The sequence below is a fragment of the Gouania willdenowi genome, chromosome 15 (assembly GCF_900634775.1).
Source record: "Gouania willdenowi chromosome 15, fGouWil2.1, whole genome shotgun sequence".
Lineage (NCBI taxonomy): Eukaryota > Metazoa > Chordata > Actinopteri > Blenniiformes > Gobiesocidae > Gouania > Gouania willdenowi.
In genome coordinates this window covers 11,982,062-12,009,795 of record NC_041058.1, presented here as the reverse complement: position 1 = coordinate 12,009,795, position 27,734 = coordinate 11,982,062, and the positions used below count along the sequence as shown (strand labels likewise).

The 27,734-nt window shown below is 36.5% G+C and overlaps 2 protein-coding genes across 3 annotated transcripts; one reads left to right on the top strand and one right to left on the bottom strand.

The window, feature by feature from the left end:
* The first annotated feature begins 6 nt into the window (after window positions 1-6).
* Window positions 7-27,606, top strand: cfap43 (cilia and flagella associated protein 43). 2 transcript variants are annotated; one of them, XM_028469619.1, is made up of 39 exons: window positions 7-127; window positions 1,365-1,618; window positions 2,702-2,798; window positions 2,898-3,065; window positions 3,254-3,353; window positions 3,471-3,612; window positions 3,698-3,780; window positions 3,855-3,983; window positions 4,751-4,861; window positions 4,956-5,033; window positions 5,107-5,255; window positions 6,372-6,475; window positions 6,541-6,690; window positions 8,089-8,249; window positions 8,328-8,486; window positions 8,571-8,701; window positions 10,032-10,173; window positions 10,419-10,511; window positions 11,239-11,316; window positions 11,779-11,886; window positions 11,979-12,083; window positions 12,147-12,263; window positions 12,452-12,619; window positions 13,521-13,727; window positions 13,819-13,899; window positions 14,041-14,121; window positions 14,309-14,437; window positions 14,527-14,646; window positions 14,726-14,833; window positions 15,812-15,898; window positions 15,979-16,067; window positions 16,143-16,356; window positions 16,916-17,028; window positions 17,113-17,272; window positions 18,134-18,283; window positions 20,392-20,466; window positions 20,551-20,704; window positions 20,778-20,953; window positions 27,298-27,606. In XM_028469619.1, exons 1-38 carry the CDS (start codon window positions 99-101, stop codon window positions 20,951-20,953), a joined length of 4,800 nt encoding a protein of 1,599 aa, XP_028325420.1. In that variant the 5' UTR covers window positions 7-98; the 3' UTR covers window positions 27,298-27,606. The 2 variants fall into 2 exon arrangements, with proteins under 2 accessions (XP_028325420.1, XP_028325419.1); XM_028469618.1 differs by having other exon boundaries at window positions 14,038-14,121.
* On the bottom strand, window positions 20,943-27,526 carry sfr1 (SWI5-dependent homologous recombination repair protein 1). The gene is made up of 4 exons (XM_028469620.1): window positions 27,500-27,526; window positions 27,276-27,400; window positions 22,509-22,826; window positions 20,943-21,299 (listed from the first exon to the last, which is right to left on the bottom strand). Exons 2-4 carry the CDS (start codon window positions 27,351-27,353, stop codon window positions 21,114-21,116), a joined length of 582 nt encoding a protein of 193 aa, XP_028325421.1. The 5' UTR covers window positions 27,354-27,400; window positions 27,500-27,526; the 3' UTR covers window positions 20,943-21,113.
* Window positions 27,607-27,734: the final 128 nt, after the last annotated feature.

The window sequence follows — 27,734 nt, the reverse complement described above, 5'->3', positions numbered from 1 at the left end:
TACCATGGACACGGAAATACCAAACTTTTAGGGTTTGCATTGTTTAAGGAAACATTAAGAAACATTAAGCGGTGTAAGGAATCAATTTCTACCTTAAAATGAACTATCTTAAAGGTTTGGAAATCAGGTATGTCGTCACATTAAGTACATATATTTATCTTCTTTAAAAAGTCACGGTTTTGTTTATAAATGCTAATCCTGTGTGCTATGCTAACAGTGCCTTCCGAATCTAAAACCATTGATAATATTATTGTTTTAGAACTTTACCCAGCAACTCTTAGGCTGCAAAGTTTTCAAAATAGTGTATTTTTAAGGGGAGCACTGTCTTTAAAATACATGAGAGCACTGTGTCAAACTCAAGGTTTGGGGGCCAAATCAGACCTTTTAAGAGCATCCAATGAGGCCTGGTGGAGTAAGTGAAAAATTAAAGAGAATGAAAACAAGAATCATTGTGTAAAATTCTAACTAGTTCAGTTGTGGAAATCCCAGTCCCTTAAAATACACAAATTCAATGAAGCCCCACATTATTTGCTAGGCTCAGTTCTCCCAAGCTGATATCACTGATCACAGTCATTTTTAATCGCAAAGTGTCAAAAGTAACTAATTGAAATCCTACGATTTCTCACAAAATTTCCCTGTAATAAATGACCCAAAATATTTTTGAAGTGAAGGTGGATTAATATCTGTCATTTATTGCTGGGATATTGTCAGTGCATTACAAACATGCATTAAATATCAATAACATGTGGAAGTGCAAACTTTTGAAATAGCTTTTTTCCCCCCACCCATAATCTGCGCCCCACATGAAATCAAAGTGGTCTGTATTTGGCCCCTGAATTAAAATGAGTTTTGCACCTCTGTATTAAGACTCCAAAATTCCTACAATTTTTCAATTAAAAGACACAATATTCTCCAAAGTAGTTGTCATAAACCTTTACAAACTCATTTTGTGTCATAAAGCTACCGTAAGTAGATAGCTGACATTTTGATGTTGAAAGTTACTATAAAAAAAAAAAAAATGATCACTGACTTCATTATTTTCCTCGGTATTTTTTTTTTTCTGTACTCCACCTCAATATGTTCAAATATTATGAAAAACACACAAGAATTATTGGGAGGATTTCTTTAAAAATCCAACACACCAACAAAATAACAAGTCACACTCTTTAATCTTTTGCGATTACGGCTCGCAACTAATTTTATACAAATTTATTTTCATCTAATAGTCTTATACAATATTTCCAAATTGTCAGTTTGTAAAAGTTTTTATTCTCAAATGATATCTAAACTCTGTCATCTCTTAATCTACCTCATAGCATCTCCACGGGGCTCTTTCTTCTAAATAAATGTGCTTTTTCCTATAGGTGGGCTCAGGGTTTTACGAACAAGACCATCGGCTTTGTGGACAGTAGAACAGCATGCTACACATGTGGGAATCACATCTGTTTCCTCAACATGGAAACTAAAAAGCAGAGTGTGTTTAAGTGTCCTGGGAGAGGTGTTGGTGCTTTGACGACCAACAGCAGCCGTGGAATTTTTGCATTTTCCGAGCAGAAGTTGAATCCACCCATATTTGTCTACTCTTACCCCAAACTACAGCTGAACAGTCAACTGAAAGGTGATGGCATATACGTTAACTCCAGTTAAAAATGTAAAAATGTTTGCTATAAACATACATTTTAATGTTCATGCAAAATGATGCACACAAAGAACCTCAGTTTAGTGAGTGGAGGAATTTAAGGGGATGCCATATGTTGTGAAAGTTGCCATAAATATTTTAGTATTTAAATGTAATCTCTGATTATTTAATACGTCCCCATTAGGGGCGTGCATTGCCATGAATCTGACGATATGATTCACGATTTGCAGGTCATGCTACAAAATATCCCAATACTAAACAATACGATATACATCGTGATATATCGCAATATCAAGAATTACAAATGCTACCTTTACAAGTGCAAGCAAAATGGTATGAAACATTCATTTTTTTCTTTTAAACTTGCGAGAACAAGTAAATCGTGACTAAGGAAATTTATAAATGTGGAAATAAATAAATGTATAAATAAATAAAAGTAGAAATAAATAAGTGTAGAAATAAATTTAAGCCATTTAATTATTTATGTCCCATTTATTTACCAGTTTTTATTAATTTATTCACACATTTAATTATTTATTTTTTAATTATTTTATTTATTTATCTATTTATTTATTTTTTTTTTTTATACTTTTGGCAGGTTTGGTCCTCCATAACTAACTGTAATTCAAGTACCATTATCAAAAACAAGTGGTATGTTTATCAAACTGTCAAGTTACATTTTTCAAAAAAGTTTACCTTTTGCTTCTACAACAGATTCTGATTCTGTAAAGCTCTTAAATTCTTTTTTTTAAAAAAAGTAATCGCATACATCTATAAAAGTGCAATCAACTTCCAAGCTAAAATGCATTGAGGAGTCAGGTAGTTTAACAAGGTCTGATGTGGTTTTCTGACACCCAGTGACTGGGCGTGTACGTGCTATGCATATGTTAGCGCAATTAAATATATTTTTCATTAAAAAAAAGATTTTAAAAAGTCGATTTTGACATTTTTTTTGCGATAATCACACTGTGAAATATCACGATATATCGCGGAATTCTTTTTTTCTTACACTTTTAACCCCCATTGTATCATTCTTATTACATTTGTGTTTTTTTACTGCAGGAACAGCAAAGCTGGACTACACATGTGTAACACTAAGCAACGATGGCCCATATTTGGCAGCTGTCTCCTTTCTTCCCGACCACTGCATAACCGTTTGGTAAATCAGTGAAAGTTGTTTGTTAAAATAACCTATATATGTATTCTTTGTATTTCTCAGTGAGCAATGTTACTTTAATATTAACCCGGCCTCGTGCAGGAACTGGGAAACTGCTGAGCTCATTTGTGCACAGCCAAACGCTGGGAAGGATATTGTTTCTTTAGTGTTCAACCCACTGAATTGGCTCCAGCTGTGCGCTTTGGGCACTACTTCACTCACTGTATGGAATATTGAAAAGAGTGCCAGTTTCCATGTCCTGAAATCAAGGTAAAGCACAGCAGGCTGCATATGAGTATAAAGCCAAATTCTGTTGTGATGTAAGGAGATTAAAGTTTCTTTTTAACTATAGCTGACAGGAAACATGCAGTTAAAGACGCATCGTTGGAGACAAGTGGGGAGAAAAGAGACAAACATGCAGATATTTCTCATTATTAATTGTAATGTTTGTGTTGCAGAATTGTGGAGCTTTCAGAGGATTCTATTGTAGGGAGGCCATTATTAACCATTCCAACAGTTACTGACAAAACACCACATGGTGCATCAGTGACTCCAAAGGTGAGGATCATTACTGCAAACTACAAGAAATATATAAACTTAAGCTAAATACTGTGCAAATTCAGTGATGGAAACATTTGTGATGGAAAGATTCAGACACGTGACTTCTTTACTCAGACTTCCATCAAAGCCAGACTACTGACTCCCAGTGCCATCTGCTGGACAGCCTCATCAGAGCTTTATGTGGGATGTGAGGAAGGATTTCTCTTCCTGGTTGATCCAGACAGCCTGTCAGTCTCACTCCTCTACAATCCCAAATGTAAATCTTTGACATACAGTATATTTGCTTCAGAATTACAAATATTTCCCTGTTCTTTACTCGCTCATTTTTCCTTTTTGTTCAGCTGCAGATGCAAACCCTGAAATTGAGAAGAGCGGTTTTAATGGTTTGACCCTAGGAAAGGAGGGTTTGATTTCTGTGGGAAAGGTACGGAATAATATATGTATGTTGTAATGTATGTCACCTTCAAACACCAGAGTTAAAATGTGAATGTATTACAGGAGATTGTTCATTGTTTGGAAATCAAAAGGATGTCGATCAATATAACACAAGCCTGGCAGCTTGAAAGACCTGTCACAACTGCTATATTCTCACCTGACAATGAAATTCTACTTTTGTCCTCCAATACAGTAAGATGTTGTATATGGTGCATACAATTAAAATCTAGAGTAAAGGGTCATTTCAACACATTTTCAGGACATCCCACGCACTTTGGTCTCTGAAATTGTGATCCATTGTTCTGTGATTATTCAATAGGCACGCTGTAAATTTTAAGTTTGATCGGATGAATACTTCTTTAGATTTGGCCAATTCAGTATGGGGGTTATGTGTCTATTCTAGTGTGTCCTTATTTTTCTTCGTTTTTCAGCTTCCAATATCTCAGGAACTACACAACATAGAAAACTGAAATTTGGTATAGTAATACAACACCACCTACTCTCTCAGAGTCTACAACACAATCTGCTATACATTCTATCTGAGGCAAGCTACAATGGCCTCATGTCAAGGATTTCCAAGATTTGCGAGTGGTGAAATGGCCCCAAAGTTGGGGTCCAAAATAAAAAGTCCATAAAGAAAAATTATTTTATTTCCCAAGAAACAGTCGCCTTTATACTATGAATTAAAACAGAGATCAGCTTTTTTTTTCTTACATTCCCACATGTAGTTATGGGTCAATGAAAATAGTAAAAAAATTGGCCATAACTCAAAAAGTATTAATCCGATCAAACTTAAAATGTATAATGTGCCTATTGAATAATCACATGTCAATTGGTAAAATTGTCTGATCTTTTTTATGTCGAAATGCATAGCCATTTGTTGAAATGACATGGAATGATCCAAAATAGATTTTCTGAAAGTGTTGTTCCTAATTTTGTGACGTAACCCTTTCTTTCAGGGTCAGATCTATACTTTAAACACAACTCACTCTGATCCAGTTCTGAAGATTCTGGATGTTTTGAGTGGTAGCTTTGTGACAGCAGCTTGGTTGAACTCCGACATTTGCGTGGTAAAAGATTTCAATGACTCAAAAACCTAATTGTCTAAAGATAAAGATAGTGTGTGCAATTCAGCAGTTTGTTTATTTTTTTTACTGGTCACAGTCTCTGAGGAAGCCTGGAGAGCTGCAGCTTTGGTCTGCAGATGGCGTCTGTCTCAGTTCCTTGTCTCTCCAAACTGAGGTGAACTCAAACATGTTCTCTGTTTTTTGTGTGTTTTTGAACAATGGTTCACAGTCTCTCGTCAATGATTTAGGTGACAAGCATGGCCTGCTGTCCTATTGCACATTATGCAGCTGTGGGAACATCTACTGGACACGTTGTGTTTGTGGACCTGAGTAATGAGAAGCAGCCTCGCATGGTGCACAGAGTACATCTCTATAAGACTCCTGTCGTTCACCTTGTGTAAATATTCTTCTCTATTTCACTCAGTGGTCGTTTTAACAGCAGATTTTGATTTTTGATTAAATGCAACTTGGTTTTAGTCCCAATTTAGTCATCAGGACTATTATAGTTTTATAATTACATGACATTCAGATTTTAGTCAACTACAGTAAATCTGTGTCAGATATAGCCAATTAAATTATAAAGCATGAGTTTATGCATTTTTTTTAAAGAATAAATGACCATTTATCAACTTAATATGGGATGGTATTAAACTAAAGTTGGTAAATAAACAGACAGATTTGATGTGATCAATATCAATGCGTAAGACAACATGAGTTCTGATTGGATTTCGTCCCATTAGACAAATCTATTGTTCAGTTTTTACAGTTTTATTTCCTTTTAGTTTTTAATTAACAAAAATATCAATATATTTTGATATAGTTGCCTTACGGACAACCCTCGGTGTTATTGGTGCCTTTACCGAAGCACACGTACAGTACGTAGCGTCTTAGGGTTAAGGTTAGTGTTAGGGTTAGGTTTTAACCCTATATTGCAACAATTTTAGGGTTAGGGTTAGGGTTAGGTTTACGGTTAGGTTTAGCCTTAGTCACGTGACTTAAACTGGCCAATGAGGGCTGCTGCATATGGATAGATTGTAGGTATATTGATATGGCAACCGTACGGATTGTGACTTAAAGACATTTAGTTGATGAAAATATTTGGTCAACAAAATTAAGACGAGTTTCACTTCACATTGTGAAGTCGTGGCAGAACTAGACTTTTATTTTAAGTGAGGCTTTTTCAGGGTGTCCATGGGAAATATTCACTTTCACTAAATTAGTACTAAGAAACTGTGACTTAATTTCCAAACTATCACTGTTTTTTCCTGCAGTTACCCAACTAAACAAGTCTTCTGCTCATCTAGTTGTGCAAAATGTTGATAGATTCTGCCTAGTCTAATTGTCTAGGTTTCAACCCAACAAGCAGTAACTTGTCATTGTCAATCACATCTTCATTCCTTGTGATTGGCGTTCCTTTACGCAGGCCTTGAGTTCGACACGCTTGCTATAAATGAAAAGTTACCACACATCCTGTCTTCAACTGCTAAAAGTAAAAATGTTTTTCTTGTTACAGTTTTGACCAAGGGGGACACTACCTTCTCTCAAGTGCTTCCACTTCACACTTGTATGTAGTGAATGCGAGGCCATCCAAGCTTTTTGAAGTTATAGGGTACACAGGTAAGCTTCATTTCCAAAAGGAATATGCACAGAAATTTTAAATACATCTTTGGTTTCTTTTATAGTTTTTCCTGGATGGATTCTGTCGCTTTCCACTCAGTACATCAGAGACAGCGAGCAGGTGAAAGTCCTGGCTTTGTGCTCTGATACAGAATCCAACAGGCAGGATGGCAGTACACTCGTTTTAATTTCTTTGCCAGCCAGAAACATTGCAGGTATTTTCCTCAGTGATACACACATGATTTTCTCTTAAGACATCTTAAAGGTGAATTAAAGATATTCTCTTCACACATTAGTCATTTAATCCACTAAAATATATGTTGTTGAATATTATATTTAAACCAAGTGGATTAACAGCTTTGCCACAATCAGGTGATGATATAACTGAGGGAGACTTCAATGATCGCAAGATTATGATTATTATAATTATATTTTTCGAGCACGGTTTGAATGCAATACAAATATAGTATAATCCTTTTATTAGCGGTCCTGTAAATTGTACCTTTGTAGCAGTGTTTCCCACACTCAGGGTCGTTACTCCAATGAGTCATGGGAATTCTAATAACTTGAGGAGTTTGGATATTTACATTACCAAAAGCCTAAACTAGGCTGTTCATTTTTAAAATACACCGAAACTATAATTTCAGATACTTAGACATTTTTATACTATTTAGTAAGAGTGAAAAATGCTTTTTACACCATTCTTGTTTTGCATTATTGCAGCATTTATTTAAATCCGTTGAGAACTCAGGTCTCCTGTTAAAAGCCCTGTAAAAGACCTTTGATTTAACACAAATCTGACCCTGTATCCACAAAATAACTTAACAAATGGAATCCACATGCAGGAAAACCTATGGGAAAAGTTTTATTACCGGTACATGTTTTTCCTGTATCCTCCATCTTGGATTTGTTAAATTTCAAGATGGAGGCCCAAGAAGCAACCAGGGGAATTTTACTCTCCTACCTAAATAAAAAAATTTTCTTCTAAATAAAAGTTTACAGTAGTTAACATTGCCGGGTCAATTCAGGGCCAGCCCTAGCCTTTTTGGTGCCCTACGCGAAATTTCTTAATGCCCATCAAAAGAGTATAATACGAAGAATAACATTAAAAAAAAAAAAAAAAAAAGGTTTTCAAGTAATAACAACAACAGGGGCCGGTTTTAGGCCATTTGGTGCAAAACAGTGCAATCTAAAGTTAAAATAAGATATAACATTTTCAGTACAAGTAAATTTCTACTTTCCTGTTTGGTTTTACTAGTCAGTAACACAAATCATAAAACCAAAGAATAAAATATGTAAACAACACAATAGAATATAGAACAGAACTAGAATTAAAATAAAATAAATATGTGCAGAAGATTAGCAGGTATAGTTACAAAGAAAACATGTACAGTGATTTTAAAGTCTGTGTTCAATTAATATTTTTTTTAAAAAGATGGGGGGGGGGGTAGCAATTATGTGGCCCTCCAGCAGATGGCGCCCTAGGCGACCGCCTGTGTTGCCTGTTGAGAAGGCCGGCCCTGGGTCAATTAAACTAAAAAAAAACAAACACTGATAGTAGTTGGCTTTCACTATGCTCTCTCATACATTTGATTGTTTATTTTTTTCTGTAGGCTCAGACTGTGTGGACCGACATGGCTGCCTGTCCTCTCACATCTTTAAAGTCTCCAGATACAAAGTGGCTGATGCTCTGGCATTCTGTGGTCTGGGAGTGGATCAGGTGTTTGCTTTCTGCTGCAGGAACAACACAATTCAGAGATTTCTCCTTCACCAGGTTGCTGCTCTCTAATGTGTATCATTCTACTGAACCTTCTGCTTTCTGTAATATCTCATTATCTGATTGCTCCCTCAGGATGGAGAATCCTTTCCCACACAGGAGGTTGTCCATCTCACACCAGAGCAGGAAGTAGAGGCTCATTCTGCTGTCACTCTCGCTCTGTCTCCTCATGGTTTATGGTTGGCCTCGGCTGGAGGAGACGGTTTATTACAGATAAGGGACATTTCTAACATGGTCAGCAATTATTTGGTTTATTTATTTATGTGTTGTGTTAATGTGTGGATGGCAAATTCCTAAGATCTGTCGCTGCATCTGCAGGATCAACATGTTGACTTGTGGTGCCACTCATTCCGTCTGGGTGGAGTTAAGAGTGTTTCTTTCTCGAACGACAGTTTGAAAGTCCTCACGACAGGAGTGAACGATCACTCCCTTGTGTGCACGAACCTCAGGTGAGAAAAATATTTACAGCAGAGTATTCACAGTGAGACACTAAAATGTGATCCTATAGGCCACATTATGAAATTTCATATCAGCTTTTAGAATAATGAACAAAGAGTTTGTGTGATTTTTATTTGTTTTTGGAGTCATTTTGTGCATTTTTGTTTATTTTTTTTCACATTTTGTGCTCTTTTTTGTAATATTGTACATTTTTCTGTTATTTTTTTTTTTGTCATTTTTGTTGTCTTGTGCAACTTTTGGTAAATTTTGTACATTTCTCATTATATTTTTGTGTTTCTCTGTAATTGTACATGTTTTATTTGTGTCCATGTGTGTATTTGAAAATGTCGTAATTATTTTTTGTGTATTTTTAATCATCTTGTGAGTCATTTTGTGCGTTTTTGTTGTGATTTTTTTTTTTTTAACTTTTTCTGCTCTTTTTTTGTAATATTGTACATGTTTGTTATTTTTTTTGTCATTTTTGTTGTCTTGTGCAACTTTTGGTAAATTTTGTACATCTCTCATGATATTTTTGTGTGTTTCGCTGTAATTTTACATGTTTTATTTGTGTCCATGTGTGAATTCCGTTGTCATTTCACAATTATTTTTGTGTATTTTTAATCATCTTGTGCTTTTTTGTGTTCATTTTGTGTATTTCTTTATATATGTTTAATTTTTTTGTTGTTGTCCTTTTTTTCCTGTAATTTCCAGTGATTTAAAATAACTCTAGTTTTGTTTATTTGATTATTTGTAGCCCGTGTTTGATTTCCAGGCTGCTAATCCTCTGTAGCTCCAAGCTTCTACCAGTAGAGAGAGCATTTGTGCACTTAATAGTAAAAAGTTTTATTAACAGTAATGAAGCAGTGACAGACAATAGTAAACAGAGACTAGTGATGGTACAAAAGTAGATCTACTGATGGTCTTAAGGAATTACAGTCCCCCGGAAAACATTATGGGATGTAATTTACGTCACTGGCTCTGAACAGCATCCCACTCACATTCCACATCTGCTCCTCTGGTCTCTCCTTCACGCTTTTGTTCTCCAATATAAAAAGGTTTCATATTTCCTCACGGCATTGATGTCTATTTTTCCAGGAATTGTTTCAGGGGTTTTTTCAGTTGCCTCAAATCAAATCCACAGCTTTTAGATACATTTATTCCATATAAAATGTATTTGAATGATAGGTTGGGTCTACTATTAATTAGGATTGTCTACTCAGAACTTGTTTTATTCTTATTTCTAAAAATAAATATTACTTTTGGTCTTTTCATAACGAAACAGAGAAACAATGTTACTTTCACGTAGTTAATCTGCACATTTGTTTTTATGACTTTACACAGAATTAAAGACATGGATGCTGGTCATGGAAATGAAGACGCTCAGTCCAGTCAGGCTATGACACATACAATTGAGAGTGAAAACCTCATCCTGAGTGGTTTACAAGTGTCACCTGATGATACTACAAAACTAGATGCAAAAACGGTAGATAAATATACATATTTCCTTTTGTATTGCTTAAATCAACTGTACTACAATAATGTGTTTTTTTTCTTATTCTCACTTCACTGATGTAATTTACTCAGCGTTATTTGACTAACATTTTCAACATATTTTTCTAAGGAAGAAAACTTTAAAAAGCGAGAGTGGAAAAGACAAGAGTTCAAAGGAATTTATAACATTCTTTTGTTTCTCTGAAGTTGCTATTTTCATGTGTAACCTTTCTTCAGGTCATATGGGCCCCATGTGTGGATGGAAGTGGTAACAGCCCTCTGCACACTTCAACCTCTGAGCCCACCTGGATGGAAAGCAGAACAGAAGCAGTCAGTGACTGATGATGAGACATGATAGTTATTATTACCACTGGCATAAAAATGTGAACGATGTTACATCTCCCTTATAATGTAGGCAGAGGCAGACCAAACTAGTCACAAAACAGCTTGCTGTATGATTTAGTCACAAAAGTCAGTTAACCATGGCTAAATAATGTTTGTCCTGCTGGAAAATCTCACATGAAAATTCTTCTTGCTATGCATCGATTTTCATTTGAGAAAATTCAAGAGTTCTTTCCAAAATATGTGATTAAAAATGACTGATGTCATGTGTTATGAGCACGGAAAAATTGTTATATCATCCAACAAGCAACAACACCCCCTTCTTCTTATTCGCTTCCGGTCTTGATTGGTATTTCACAATAAGATATTGTAATAGGGTTAGGGTTATATTTTCCATGACCTATATGCTGAAGCAGCAAACAAGCCGCAAGCAAAGTAGCGGAAATGAAGTATTTTCAAACTCTTACTGATTAATAGGTGAAAAGAACCCCCAGAACCCCCACTAAGGCGGTTTTATAGCCCATCCGAAATGCCCCACAGCTGGCCCAACCCTCCTCAAAAATTGTGAATCTCTGCAAATATTGTGGAGTTTCACTGAATTTGTAAATTTGATGGATTAATAGTTTGTCTTGTTATTTACATTCCCTAAAATAATTGTATCTTCTATACGATCTTCTATATGATCAGAATCTATACTGTTGTCTATCATACTCAGGTTATAATTGAGGACAATAAGCATTATGCTGAGAAGAAGAAAGAACTGATGAACACCATCCAAGAGATACGCAATAGTGTAAGTGACTTTTTTATTTTAATGTGCTGGGTGTAGAAAAGAGATATGTTTGAGTGAACATTGAAATATATTTATATATTTATAAAAAAAAGGTAATTTCAGCTGAAATTGTGTTTGGTCATACATCGTATAGGCATATTTTTGGGCTAAATACACCTAATCTTTTAAATATCTTTATCTAAACATAGCTATATGGAAAATTGAACTTTTTATTTATTACATTTGTGTAAGCCACATGACTACGAATAATAAATAAAAAGCCATTTTTTCCCCACATAAGCCGAGTCATTATTTATTATTATTATTATTATTTTTAAAAACAACATATTTCTCACTGTTTAGTTAAATTAAAACAGTTTTTAAAAAGGTTTTTTTTTTAAATTTATTTGTCATAAAATAAACAGATGTAAAAACATTCTAAAATGGCATTTAAGACATAATGTTTTTATTATTACCACACAGATCGAGACACTGTGTCGGGAAAACCCGGACCTCCCAGAGGAAACATTTAACCTGGATGATGAGTGGCAGAATAGGCTCGAGGCCATCGCAGAGCAGGAGGCTGAAAGGGTACACACACGCAAGCACGCACGCACGCACACGCACACACAGCAACAAAGCCAGGAATATTTATCAGTATTCCTTCATGTGTCCATGTTTAGGTGAGAAAAGAAATCCAATCGAATATTGCAGAAAAACGTCGCTGTGCTGAAGTCTTGAAAAGAGAATGCTGGGATTCTATGAAGGTCAAAAGGAGAACTCTACAGGTAACACAGCTCAACAATAAGATTGAGAATGTCCGATGATGATGATGATTGTTTGCATCAAAGGCTTTTCACTCTGGAATGGAGGTGCAGAACTATCCTCTGAAAGAACGCACAGAGAAGGAGTTGAAAGATCTTCACATGGTTGAGAAAATAAGAAAGCTGGAAATGGGTGTTTGCAATGTAAGAAAAACGAACACACGTGTAAGAAAAATATGCTTTTACATTCTAACACTGCAACAATAAAGTAACTGGAATTGTTCAGTTTATTTCCACGATGTTAAACGCTGCACTGCATTGATTTATGAACGAGGTGACAGTGTAAAAAGCAAGACAAACCAACTTTTTCTCTCTCTACTTTTTCATTTCAGATTTCCAGCACACAAGGTGATGAACATGAGGGGGAAGGCCAGAAGGCATCAAGCTCTGTCTTCACTGGGAGTTTCTCTTATAATTTAGGTTTTTCAAACCCTTATATGTATGATCATTTCAGCGTCAAAACAATAGAACAAAGAATCAACCAGATCATTTTGTTACAGGTGAGCACTGGGTCCTAAAGCATGCATTTATCACCAAAAATAACTTAAAGATGCTTTCATTCACAAACTGTAGATTTGTTTCTTCAAAACTGCTCAGCAAAATAAACCAATTGTCAAGATTATTAACAATATCACTTTCTTTTGTGTGAAACTTGAGTTTGAATTTTTGAATTTGAATTTTTGAATTTGAATTTTTGAATTTGAATTTGAATTTTTGAATTTGAATTTTTGAATTTGAATTTTTGAATTTGAATTTTTGAATTTGAATTTGAATTTTTTAATTTGAATTTTTTAATTTGAATTTGAATTTTTGAATTTGAATTTTTGAATTTGAATTTTTGAATTTGAATTTTTGAATTTGAATTTTTGAATTTGAATTTGAATTTTTGAATTTGAATTTTTTTATTTTGGCACTCTTCAGAAAATAAAAATAAAACAGAAAACAGAACAAACAACACACATTTGTCTAAGTAATCACCCGACAGGTTGTAGGTTCACACAAAAACAAAACAAGGCTCTCTAGATAATATCATAAAAAGTAATTAGGAAACTAATATTACTATTTTTTACAATACATATTCAATATATATTCTACACAACGTTTTATATACACAGTGTATACATGCACATCAAACATACAATAAATACATATACCTACACACATACAGTACAGTATATACATACATACACGCATGCATATGACATGTACATAATATTAATATTTTTTAAATAGAAAATATAGTGTGGCAATGTTTCAATTTATTATAAACTATATCACATTATATACCTTTTATTATGTTTACTGATTAAGTAATTATTCTTACTAACGATATATGATTTTAAAAGCTTTTTTAAACTACTGGTTTGTGTTGCTCCAAACTTCACTCTTTTCCAAATGCAGGATCTGATTTACAGCCTTAAGATGGGTTTTAATGGAGACTTCGAGGTGTTGCACAGGCAGAAAGTGCAGGAGCTAAAACGTGTGAAGGACAAAAATCGACACATCAGGGAGCTCATGATAGAGCTGAACATGGAGGAAGAGCTGTGGGAGCCCAGTCTGACAGACCGCGAGTGGCCTGAGAGGCTGCTCACCGTGGACCCCTCAGAGGTCACTGTCCATACAGCAACTGTTATCAATTTCCCCCTGATGAGGATTTTTCTATTGCCTTGTGTTTTTTCACACACTTTTCCCACTGCAGATAAAAGCTGAAAAGTACCTGACCCCAGAACAAAAAAAGGAAGAAAAGAAATCAGAGGAACCCAATCAGTTAGCTGCACAAGTAAGATGACATCATTTATCTCTCATGTAGCTCATATTAGCCATAATAATTCATTTAACATCTTTAAAATGTCGTTTCATGGGATTCAAATCAAAGTTATGCAGTTATATGTGTGCTATAATGATGTGTGTGGTGCAGCAGAAAGATGATCCAAAAGCCAGAGCGTGGGATGACATGATGAATGCAGTGCTGGAGGTGAAAAAAGAGTGCATCCTAAAAATGGTAAGATTGAAACTTTAGTGAGATTTTTTTTTTTACAGCAAGTTTCCAATCCAATATTAAAATATTTATAAATCTCCTTGATGGCCTTTGATGATGTTTTGTCAAGAAGCATAAAATGACACGTTTTCTCTGTTGAAGAAATCTACATGTACAGTATGTAATTGTTGCTGATGAATTTACTCCACAGGAAATACCTCAGCCTGACTTTGCCCTGAACAAACCTGACAGCGATTTGAGTGATAAAGAGAAAAAAGTCCTCAAAGAGTACGAGATCAAAGTGAAAGATCTAAATGAAAAGAAGGAGAAATACAGAAACGTATGCCGATAGATGTGCTCAGGGTTCACTTTATCAGAGATGAATCTATATGAAGAAGAGTGATGATTGTTTTAAACTCTCTTTGACAGTCTGTGGAAACTGAAATTAAAAAACTACAGGAATCTATCATGGAGTCAACCAAAAGGTTTGATGAGTCACTCTGTGAGCTGATGGAAAGGAGAGAACAATTTGAAATGGCCATAAAACAGGTGAGCCAGCTCACAAAAATGTTAATTAAACATGGAGTAGTGTTCACTAAATTCCCCCTTTTGCTTTTTCTTTTTATAGGAAGAGCTACGTATTACCAACCTTCAGGTTTCACTCTGTGACGATGAGGAGATGAGAAACCAAATGCAGGAGCTTAAGCTTCAACTTAAAAAAACCAGGGCGTACCAGGTCAGAAATTTGATCACCAGACTGATCACCAACAGCTAAATGACAGCTCATCAACTCACGCTTTGGTGCATCCTCATGTTTGGTATTTTAAGCAAGCGCCAACCTGTTCAGAACACTCACACTTTTGGCTTCCACTGCTGGTGATGTTTCAGGCACACCCACTTCACTGCTTGGTTACAGAAAAGGCCACGTAGCCAATCACATGACAGCAAATTACGATATTTAGGCTCTTTATTATGGTGAAGATGAATACAGGAGTTTCAAAGCGGTTATGAGAATACAGAAGAACGTGGCTTTTTGGTTTCACACAAGCTGGTCTTTTTCTAAACTCCTGATTAACTTGGATTTTTTTTCATAGGCAATCATTTCCATTTTTTTTTTTTAAATGGAAAATAGTCAAAAAATAAAATAAAATAAAAAAAATACTTCTGGTTCCCTGCTATTTTTTTTTAATGTATTTTTAAGGACGCTGAAATGCTCACCTTAGTGGGCGTGTCTGTTTACATGTCAATCACGGCAGAGCGCTTCCTGGAGGCACGGCTTCTCCAGCTCAGTCCAGCGTCAAATTTGTCATCAAAGTGGGAACGCGTCATCAAATTGGAGCGAGGTGTTTGGGCTCACCGTGCAGTAAGAAAGGAGCAAATCACCCTCTAACTAACGATTGAGGGAATCAATGAAACAAACACTTTGGGCATGTTTATGAAGCCCATATAGCACTTTATGATGTTTAAAGCACAGAATAGTTGATTTGGCGTAACATGGGCGTAACAAAATAAGATTTGCTCACTGCAGTAACTGACATGCTAAGAATCTATGAGTTTTGAATAAAAACTCCAAAATAAATCCAGTAGCTCTGAAAGCAAAACTAGTCGCAAAGGGCTACTAGCAGGTGTGGCTGCATAACGGATCAATAAGTGTGTTACCCTGGTTTGTTTTGTGTTTATTGAAAAGTGACTGGATATTTTTTTCTCCCGAAAGGATGAAATTGAAGTGGAGGTCAACAGACATGAAGACAAAGTAAAACAGTTTCACCAAGACTACGATAGCATTGTTGCTGAGGACAAGGTAAACGAAGGTGAACCAGTGAAAACATCTACTGTGTTAGTGATACATTACATATCATTGTTCACTTTCATTCTACAAAGGTTCTAGACAAAGAATTCAGGAAGTACTTTTCAGACGTGCCAAACCCTGTTGTTGATTTGCTCTATAAGCTGTTCAAACGTCGACCTAGGTTGGTGAAACATCTCCAGTACCCACCTGATTCACTGTTTATGGATATATACAGGATATTGTTTGTTATCCTCAGAGCTCTAATGATGAACACCCAGACCAACACCCAATGCAGTCTGTTGGAAGAGAATCGTCCTCGTGGCTCTTCTTCAGCTTCTGATGGACGCAGCAAAGTTCTCAAAGCTATAAAAGATCTGGATGCTCCAGTGAACATGCCAGAGGGTTTAAGCCCTTCAATTTGGGAGAGGTTTTGTAAAATCCGCAGAGCCAAAATAGAGAGCGAGCATCAGGTAGCTATCATTTTTTTTTTTAACCCTCCTATTATCCTTGGGGTCAATTTGACCCCATTCAATGTTTATCATTCAAAAACAGTTGACTTCTTCATATTTCATGACTTTTCCCTAATTTGATGAGTACAATTATGAATATGAACGCATATTACACACAGTTGGTGTTCCTCTGGGGTCAATTTGACCCCAAGCTGTTTCGGCTGTGTAAAACCAATATGGTCCATATTATTGTGGTCATTAATGCTGTCAGTAAACTTGAGAAGATTTGGATGGAAACTATTCAAGTAAAATTAATTCTCATTTAAAAATTTGGCCTGATGGTGGCGCTAGAGAACAGGTCAAGGTTTCATTATCAAGAGGTTATTTATGTGTTCAACAAATAAACAAAGTGTCTGACACAAAAACTTGGTCAACAATTTTTTCTGAAAATCATTTTCTGGAGGTAAATATCCCTGGGGTCAGATTGACCCCGAGGGTAAAATGTGTTAGTAATATTTGAGGATGGTAGAAGGGTTATATTATTATTATTGTCAAAAAAAAACCTCCTCTCATTTACCAGGTGACTTTGAAAGCTCTGACTCTGGCTGAGATGCAGGCGTTTCTGCAGAGGAGGCGAGACGAGCAAAATGCAGCCCTGCAGGAAATCAAAGACCTCAATGAAGCAATTGAAAGGTAAAACTGTCAAAACATGCAAACGGTGTAGCAAAAAAAAAAACTGATTCTGCCACTTTAACCACATCCATCCATCGGCTATAGACTACACAGAGAGAGAAACCAACATCTGATAAACACCACCGTTCATCTGATACTAAAGAGTGGTCAGGTGATGGTTCCCCAACGAGATCTGATGTCTGACAACAAAGATATCATCCTCGTCCACAGGAGTGTGTACGACGACCTCAGAAAGGAAATCAGAGTGAGGGTTTACTTACCAACAGTCACACAAACACAGTCAACACGTTTGACCTCTGAGTGTTAAATATAAAGTCAAAGTTAGCTTTATTGTCAATCCTACAGCATGGACAGTACATACAGTTTCTCTCAGACCCTGAGTACAACATATATACATACAATATTTAAGACAATCTAAATACATTTAAACAAAGTGAAATAAAATAGTGTAAATATATTTACAGAAATGTCAAACTGAAGTAAAGGTTGATGCACATAAAGTAACAGTAACAGCTGATAAGTGAGCAAGTTGTCAATCAAAAACTGCTGATTCCAAGTTTATTAATCAAATATGTTATTAGAATGATTTTACTCTATACTGGTGTTAATATTAAATATCTGGCTTTTTGGTGTTTTAGTGTTAATTTAAAAACCGGTCAGTGTGAAGAAATTGTATTACAGTGTAAAACAAGAACTTTAAAAGTCCAACATTTCCTCCAAAATTGGCAAAATTAAAATACCACTGCATTGTATTATTTTTTATTATAAGTGATAACATTTCCTAACATTCTTTGATAAAATACACAATAATTTAACGAGGTTGTGTATCAGATGTTTTTTTAGGTGTTTACAAACGCCTTTACTAAACACACAACTACTTAAAATGTTACTGTTACATTAAATAGTATCTTAGAATCTCAGAGATGTATATCTGAACCTGATTTGGGGTATTTGAGTGACAAAAATATTCATAATGTTCCCAAAAACTTGAACAAAGCCAACTTTTCACGTAAGCAAATTGATCACCTTAGCAGGGATTCATTAGTACCGTACTCTGTGACATTAAACTGTTGGTTTACTGTCTAATGTTTTCCTATTATATTAGGTGCTTGAGAAGAAAGTCATTGACAACAGGATGAAGCGCAATGCCTTCCTGAAGAACTTAAAGCAGGAGGAGTGGAAGAACAGGGTGCTGCGTAAGACCATTGAGGACCTCGAGGAGAAGCAACGGGACATCAGGATGTTCCGACTCACTGTAATATAAACGTTTTCTCTTGCTTTCATACATTTTGATCACCCAGGTGATGATATCCGATAGATTAAGGATTTCCAAGTTATTAGTATTAATCCAATACAGGTTCATCTAAATTTTAAAAAAAGTGTCCTTGTGCAGCTCTTGCTGAAAGCCTGCTAAAGAGCCTAGATGTAGCTATCTGGTGCATTAGCCTGAGAACCTTGATGAACAAGTTTAAAAACCTTGGATTAGGGTGTCAAACTCATTTTCTCTCAGAGGCCAAATATAGAGGACTTTGATTTCAAGTGGGCCACAGATTTTAGATGGGGGAGAAAAGCAAATTCTACATTATTTTGCCCTAATTTGCACTTCCACGTGTAAATGATATATATATATCCAAGCAATAAATGACAGACATCAGTCATAGGACGAACCTGGCTCAGTGGTAGAGTGGGTTGTTCAATAACCAAAGGGTTGAGGGGTTGAATGCCACAGTAGCCACGTCATTGAGTCCTTGTGCAAGGCACTTTACCCTTTGCCTTCTATGACTTGAATTGTGCATGAATGTTGGTGGTGGTCAGAGGGTCTGTCACTTCTGTCAGTATGCCCCGGGGCAGCTGTGGCTACAACGTAGCTTACCACCACTGGTGTGAATGTACATGCTTTGAGTCTCCTTGAAAAGAGCGCTATATGGAATGGACTAAATGGACTTGATTTATATAGCGCTTTATCGCCACACTGAAGCAGTCTCAAAGCGCTTTACATATCAGCTCATTCACCCAGTCACTCTCACATTCACACACCAGTGGGACAGGACTGCCATGCAAGGCACTAGTCGACCACTGGGAGCAACTTAGGGTTCTTGTCTTGTCCAAGGACACTTCGACACATAGTCAGGTACTGGGATCGAACCCCCAACCTCTCGATCAGAAGACGACCCACTACCACCTGAGCCACGGTCATATAAATCCAATCCATTTATAAATTCCTTACTTTTGTAACCAATTTCTTTGTGGAAGTTCTAGGGGAAATTGCAAGATTTTAGTAAAATTTTGAGTTATTTCCACAATTTGTGATGAAAACTCACTGCAGTGATGTGATAAAAGCATGGGAAAATTGTTAACCCTGGCAAGTATTTGTTTTATTGCATTTGGAGGGATTGAGTTAATTGTTACAACTGAATTATTTAGTAATTTACACGTTCTCTGTAATTTTTACATTCTCCTATAGGCCAAATTGGTTCCCCCAAAATGGCTGGATTTTGTCTCCAGGCCTCGAGTTTGACACGTGCTTTAGAGTAAATAAGTAAAGTTTTACTGAATGCCAGTGTCTAAACGACAGACCTTTTTACTTCCCATATGACTTGTTAATAAGTTGAAACTGAAAAATCTTTGTACATTGTTGTGATGTAGCCCTTTCAATCCCATAATTCCAAAGGGGAGTGAAAAGACAATCATCCACCTTGTGTTTACCTTCATATTTGTGTCTAACACCAATGCTATGAGTAGCATTAGTAAAATCTCAGACTGTGATGCCTGGACAAGTATTTTGGTTTTGGCTGAGGCTTTGGTTTCGTGAGTAGATAATTGCTGCCATTCTTCTGCACCAGATCACGTGCACACCTCTTGACATGTGAGATTCCAACTGCTTTCCTGTTTTGGCATGTGAATTCAAAAATTTCAGAAAGGCTGAATTTGATTTTAGATGATTGTGTTTTTCCTCATGGCAGTTAATCCTTAATACACAAAACATCCTAAGAAAGTGTAGTATTGGTTAAAAAATACTAAATGACTGACCTTTTTTTTAAGTTAGTGAGAATGGCTTGTATTTCATGCCAGTTGTCTTTGGCACACGGTCCAGGTAGCTGTTTCAGCTTCCTGTCATTGTTTAAGCTTCTGGAACCATGAGAGCTGAAAATAAATAAAAGTCTGAAAAGAAACGAGGCCATTCTGAGGGGCTCTTAATGTTTTATGAAGTTTAATACGTTGTTAGTGTTCACACTTTGGGTCAGAAAACTAACTGTCTTTTAGTTTTATCCAGTCAACTGTTGGAAAAGTGAAATTAATAAAGTAAAGCATAAAGTAATGTTTTGAGCATTTCTAGTTTCACTTCTCACTGTATTTCCCCAGCATGTCAACAAGACAGATCTAAACAACCGTGAGAAAGTAAGAAATTTGGAGAAACATTTGGATCTGATCGAAAAGGTGAGAAAAAAAAAAAACTGATAATTTGATCTGATCACTTTTTCCAGTTGATGAATGAGGAAAATAATCCAGTCCCAATTTCAGGTTCATCAAAAGAAAGTACAGGAGCGCATTAAAAAGACGGAACTATATAAGGAGCAGGCAGTTAAGATAACCAAGGAGAACGCTGCATTAATGGAGCAGCTTCAGAAGGAGAACATGGCTGTAGCACAGCTGAGAAACATCCTGGAAGTAGCAGGTGATAGAAGAAATGAACGCGAGTGCAGTTTTCTCTCGGTTTAGAAGGTAACAATGGTTTATTTTGTGTTCAGATTCAGAGGAAAACGCAGCTTCTCAGAGGGACGAGCGCAATCAAGAAGTCGTCCAAAAGAAAAAGCTGAAGGATCTGTCCAGTGCTCAGGGGAGAGAGCTGGAGCTCCTCAGGGCTGAGCTGCAGCGTTTAACAGAGAGGAACTTCCCTTCCCTGGATCTACTCAAACACCACTGAGTAAAAATCTATTTATTTCACTCTTCTTCAAGCCAGAAACACAAAACACAAGATGTAGAACTACATTAAACACAACCATAAGAGCAGCAACAAATAAAACACAACCTGTATAATGAAACGTAATTGGTAATACTGTGAAATGATAGCGTTTAGGAAGTCATTAGGTGAAATCTTCTCTGGTGCGATCAAAGTGCAGAATGTTGTCGTCCAGACCGAAGTGGTCCATGAGTTCAGACAGGTGGGCCTGTCGTCCGTCTATAAGGACCTCCAACTGGAGCTCCACAAGTGCAGCCTGTGCACACGTCCTCCACTTGTCGACCAGTGTTTGGAGCTGCTTCAAATCGTTCTGAGGAGACACAAGTCCAATTAAATGCAGCCTGACAGAGCAAGTGTAGGGTATCACATTTTCCATAATCGTGGAATATGGACAGAAAAAACTGAATTCACATTCTGAAATAGCAAAATCAATCTGATATGTTTGTTTTTTTTCTCTCTCTTTGATTAAAATTGAGCCCCAACATGACATGGAAATGTGTGACATGCATGTTTTGGGACAATATCATGTTTTCCTCCAAGAACATGCTTGGATAATAAATATAGCTAACAAGCTGCTTTTCATCAAGAACTTCTATGCGTTTTGTGTTTTAATAAGATAATATATTTAATTAGACACACTTCCAGCCAGGGGTGATTTTAGCTTTCTGAGCCCAGAAGAAAATTCCAAATGCCCACGCATCATTTGGACACTTGGACTGACCTCTTCACACTCAAAAATTACTTGACGTTTTCTTGAATTTACCTTGTAACGGCAAAATACAACATATTTGTAGATGAATAAGTTGGTATTGTCCTTAAAAAGTACATAATGCTGGCTGTAAAGAACAACTCTTCCAGCAGCTCAGTCAGTTATAGGCCTGTACAATATTATTTAATGTATGAGGAGGGTCAAGTTAAACATTTTAATTTCTTTAATTTATATTGTGCATTCACTGCATTGTTGGAATGTCAGTTCTAAATACATGTTTTTATATTTTTAATTGATTTATTCTTTGAAGCATTAATCTTAATTTTTACAATTGCAATGTTTTACTTTTAGTGAGGTTAATACACACTCAGAGTCATAAATGCAAAGGGTCTACTAATTTGCATAATCATTTATTTCGGTATTTCGGTTTTTGGCACAGAATTTTGGTGAATTCCCACTATTTTGGATTTAAATGTCTAGAAACTGTGACAAACGGACAACAATGTCCAATTCCGCCCATAATCCCATTCCAAATCTCTCACTACATGTTACGGTTTGTCTAGTGATCGAAAATTAATGCAGAGCTTCTTCTGAAGTGTGTTTTTAATGTGTTTTGATGAGCAAGCGGTTCAGATTATGACTGCATTCAAACCTGAAAATGTACTACTGTCTAATGTTGTCTGATTCATCCTTCACTAATTTAAATGAGATCATCATCATCATAAGCCTCTGCAGAAGTGAGTGTTTCAGGGGTTTTAGTGGAGGAAGAATTCATAACATTTATATCAGTGAACATAAAACAAAATATACCTTGCTTCTGTACATTTTGACCATCTTGAGTCGGCGTAGTTTTTCCGTTCTGTCTTTAACCTCCCTTCTGAGCGGCTGAACATCGTCCTCTGGGCTACGATATGTTGTTCCAGCACAGTTTTCACCCGCTTCCATTCTGTCCATTAGAGGATTATTAACGTGCTGTTGCTGCTGCTGGGAATCGGCCAAACCTCGTTTACCAACACGCTCCTCCGTATCATCCACACAAAGACGTTTGGCCACAGAAACGGGCGAGACAAAGGAGCGCCTCGTTCTCTTTAGCCTCTCCTTCAGGGCGGCGCTCAGGTGTGACCCAGGCTGTAGAGAAACATAGAAGAATCCATCACAGATATAGAACAGGGTTTTTTTAACCAAAGACATTTTTGAAAATTAATGAATTATTGTCTGCAAATATGTAATTATACATTGTAATATATTTATAGCAGTGGCTGTCAATATGTAACACGTATCCATATACCGGCATTCTATCCGTACGCAACGCCCCTCATTGGCCAGTTTAGGTCACGTGATAGGTGCACCACACAACCTAAACTAGCCTATGAGATGTTTGTATTAATACATCAACTATGTTATGGACTAACTAACCCTAACCCATGTTACGGAATAACTAAACCTAACCTACGTTACGCACTAACTAACCCTAACCTACGTTACGGAATAACTAACTCTAACCTACGTTACGCACTAACTAACCCTAGCCACAAAATTAAAAATATAAAGCTAAAAATACACGGGTGAAAGACCAAATTTGGCCGAGAAAACAAAAAACAAAAGACATAAAATAAACCCTTTCCCACCAACTAACACCAACAGCCCACACAACCCATCCCCAAAATAACCCCCCCATAAACTCCTAAACATATCACATTTAACATACCAACCTCTTAGAACTCCTTTAAAAGTAGTGAGAAAAAACTAAAATTCCAACACACCACAAGCGAAGATGGCCATCCAAACCAAAGGACCATGGTTACCATGGTTACCATGGTCCTTTGGTTTGCAAGAAAACAAAGGATCATGGAAACTTGACCAAAAAAGGAGTAAAAACCCTGCAACACACCCCGAGTGAGGACGTCCATTCAAAATGGAGCACAGCCAATCAAAATGCAGGAAAACAAAAAATCACGACAAATTAACCAAACAACAAGTAAAAACTCTTCCTACTCCACCTTTTAATCACACATAACTCCTAAACATTTAACAAATATTTAAGAACTCATCTAAATAGAAAATAGGGGGAAAAAAGCAATAAAAACATACAAATTCCAAATTCCACCCCGAGTGAACAAGACTACCACAGGATCGACCCCCTGAACCAAACACCCGGGGGAAGATTGAAGCACTGCAAGATGAAGACTCCCTCACCAGTCAGGAAGATCCAACAGCAGCCTCCCAGATCTACAGAGGAACCTTAAACTTTTTTTTTTTTTTTTTAAACAATCTTAGATAGCCAAATAAAGTTTTAAAAATCCACTTCAAGAACCACCCCCCCCCAGCTGCAACGAACCCGGACCGGAAACCGACCCCTACCAGAGGAAGACCGAAGCACTGCAAGACGAAGACCCCCCACCACCCAGGATGAGCCAGCAGCAGCCCCCTGGAGCAACCCAACGGGACCACCTCCAGCTGGAAGAAACTCCTACCTGGGACCGACCCCAGCCTGAGAGGATCAACCAACTCTGCAGTCTGATTGACTTGACTGAGGCTGGATACCTAGCGGTGATAACTAAGGCCTTAGTCAATCAGATAGTGAGTATACGGCCCCCCTGGTTCCGACTCTAGGACAGCACTCAGGGTGTGGTGGTCTCGAGCTACAGGACCTTAATCGAAGCTCAATTTTCTACGAGGATTAGCCTCACTCATACAACAGCCCATTCTGCACTACACACGTACCAATTGGAAAACTACCCCCTAAAAAACAACCAATTGATCTCCTTCAAATTCTCTCCTTTTCCCTCCAAAACCAACTCCCCCCTCTAACCTGAATTAGGGGTTAGACCGAGGGTGCACCGGGACCTAGACCCATCTTCACCAATTTTTCCTTCCCTGATTCCCTGGACCAGCTAGTGACCAGGCCGTGAATCCAACTGGACGCAGGAAAAGGTAAGCCATCCCCTGATAATATTTAACTAAAAATCAGGCCGTGGATGTTCCTTTCAAAAAACTAAAATCATAACAGACATAAGTGGACTTTCCACTTAAAATATATATTTTTACTTTATCCAGGTTTACTACTAGCCTACAATTCTCAACAGATAACCTCAAAACCCTTTTCTTATTGACTTTAAAATTTAAAATAAATCCTGGGCTGACGAGTCAAAAACAGTAAAACTAATACCAGGCTTAGATTCAAAAGGAGACACACTCCAGCGGCTGATCACTGTTGATCAAAGACCAAAACATCCATCGAGCCGAATGTCCACTACTGACGATGTGTCTTCACTAAAAGTCCAAATGACGAAGCTAAAGTAATCTAAAAAGAAAAAAATATCCTACCTTAAAGCTAACTTAACTATAATAACACCTCAGTTTTATTTTCCCAGCTCCCTTACCACACGGTTGTCTTTGCGCATTTTTGATCTTAAACAGGATGGCATCCAACGCAGAATACATCAATTTTCAAAATAAATTCTCCCCTCTGGAAACCCTCCACCAAAACCCAAACCACCAAAAATGTATGGATCAAAACTAGGGCTGGGATAAACGATTATTTTTCAAACTATTAATCGAGTGATTATTTTTTCAATGCATCGATTAATCTAGCGATTCATTTTTCCAGTTCGAATCGATCATCTCCCCATTAATTGACTAAAATTAATTTATACATGTTGATTTACATTACAAAACATGAATTTCTTAACATTGCAATATATGTTTATTGCTCTTCAACTCAAAATTACAAAATAATGCATTCAGAGTCAGAGGTAGCATTCAATAAAAAAATAAAAAGGCTGTGGGAGCCGGTAGCCTGTCATGGTGTCCTTCCTCAACCAACAGAATTGTGTGTGTGTGCTGCTGCTGCTGATGTCACGGCGGTGTGGTCACACCAGGGATAAAGGGTTACGGGGAACAGCTACCTTTGACGTATGAGTGCGTGTCTCCACTGCGTTGCACTTTTAACTAACACGAGCCACTTGTGTTGAAATGCCCTTAGTCTTAAACAAAGCAAATATTGTCATGTACGCTGACGACTCAACATTATATGCATCAGCAAACTATGTATTAAAAAAATGTTTTGGAGGATGAGCTGAAATAAGTTGTAAATTGGATTTATAATAATCAAATGGTCTTAAACACAGGTCATAAAGTCAGATTGCAGAATAAATTCAAATCCCGTACTTACGTTGGAAATTCGAGGGGTCAAAATTACACAAGTCCATGAGGCAAAACATTTGGGAATCATTATAGACCACAAACTAACGTGGACAAAACACAATGAATCCATAAGTGCTAAAATGGCAAGAGCTATAACTATGGTAAAAAGGTATTCATATTGTTTGACACGTAAGTCAAGAGAACAAATTACCCAAGCATTGGTGTTGTCACAGTTGGATTACTGTCCATCAATATGGTCAAATAGTTCAGCAGCTCAGATTAAAAAATTACAGGTCATACAAAATACAGCAGCGCGTATGGTGTTGGGCTGTGAGTACAGAACCAGTTCTAAACTCATGTTAAACAGACTGAAGTGGTTATCTGTGCAAGACAGGTTACTGTATAAATTACTCTCATTCTTTAAAAATATTGTATATTATAAATGTCCACAAATCCTCTATCAAACCTGCTGTTTAGCAATGACAAACACAACTAAAGTACGAGGCATGTCTCTGCAGGGAAATGCATTCTACCAAAAGCCAAATTGAAATGCCTACAACGAACGTTCACTATAGGGCGACTCATGCATGGAACACACTGCCAAATGAAATATTACAGGCGGAAAACGTAAAGGTATTTAAAATATTAATAAAACAGTTCCTTCTGGGCATACATGTATGAAAGTGTTCTATTAGTGCTATTAAGGAACCTATCTGAACTATGAAAATAGCAGAGATTTGAGAATGTATAACGGTATTGTATTATGGTTAAAAATGGAAATGAAATGGAGTTTGCAATTGGAGAATTTGTATTGGGATAATGTTTTATGATTTTTGTTGTGATGGTGTGAATGTAAAATGATTGTATTGGAAGAAGATACTTTTTCTGTATTTTAACAAAACTATTTCTATTGGACCACAGGAAGAATAGTGTCAGCTAATGGGGATCCACAATAAATAAATATATATTTGTGTTTGCATTGAACACACTTTGATAAGAATGGCTGCATATTATTCAGTGCACTTTTAATTTGAAAAACAAAATGTGATAAAGAATAATAATAGATTTTTTAGTTCTTCATTTGATTCCTGTTAAAATACTTGAAAGAATAACTGCAGATTGTTTTGTGCACTTTTTATTAAAATGACTGTATGTTGGCTAGAAAGTTTGATTTTTTTGTTAACATTTACGGTTGGTGTTGAGCCAATTTGAATCCCAAATTTAATGTAATTCTAATGCAAAAAATCTAACAATTACAATTTGTTTTTTTGCTGATGCACTGTTGACATATTTCAACTACAGCCAACATTGCATTTATTAGCAGTTTAATGCTGCCATAGTCGCTTGTCTGTTTATTAATAAATAGTTTCCCTATTACTATAAGTAATAAGTGATCTATTTTGAAATAGAAACATTCATTTGTTGACTTACTCTGTCCTCTTTGGCTCCACAGGGACTCCTCTCAGGTGAATCTGAAGTATCGGACTTTACATGAACACTGACCTCCATCTGTGCTGTGACAGTCCACGAAGATTGTGCTAAGGAGCTAGCGACACCTGTTTACAACAAACTCTTTTACAAACCAATTACACTCTTCACAATGGCGACATTAACACGGTTTCTATGTTTTTAAGGAAAGTAATGGACGATATCACCGTGAGTCTTTCCTGTTCCTCTGTATTTTTGCGTGTAAACGCTAATAAAGCCACTGATTGGACTAAGCCTTATGACGTATTCCCGAGGAGCATCATGGGAAATGAAGTTTTACGGATTAAAAAAAATAATAATAATAAAAAAGAAAAGGAAAAAAAGTTTTACGGATTTGGAACGCAGTAGTAATAAAATTAAAACTAAATTAAATTAAAACTAAATTAAATTAGTATTTTTTTT

What these genes read in the sequence shown, in the direction of transcription:
- cfap43 (XM_028469618.1), top strand. Translation starts at nt 99, where the DNA reads ATGAACTATCTTAAAGGTTTGGAAATCAG. An exon ending in TCCAAGAGATACGCAATAGT is followed by an intron (nt 11,317 to 11,778) that starts GTAAGTGACTTT and finishes ATTACCACACAG; the next exon opens with ATCGAGACACTGTGTCGGGA. An exon ending in ATTTGGATCTGATCGAAAAG is followed by an intron (nt 20,467 to 20,550) that starts GTGAGAAAAAAA and finishes TCCCAATTTCAG; the next exon opens with GTTCATCAAAAGAAAGTACA.
- sfr1 (XM_028469620.1), bottom strand. Translation starts at nt 27,353, where the DNA reads ATGGAGGTCAGTGTTCATGTAAAGTCCGATACTTCAGATTCACCTGAG. An exon ending in GTGGAGCCAAAGAGGACAGA is followed by an intron (nt 22,827 to 27,275) that starts GTAAGTCAACAA and finishes GTTTCTCTACAG; the next exon opens with CCTGGGTCACACCTGAGCGC. An exon ending in TCAAAATGTACAGAAGCAAG is followed by an intron (nt 21,300 to 22,508) that starts GTATATTTTGTT and finishes GTGTCTCCTCAG; the next exon opens with AACGATTTGAAGCAGCTCCA.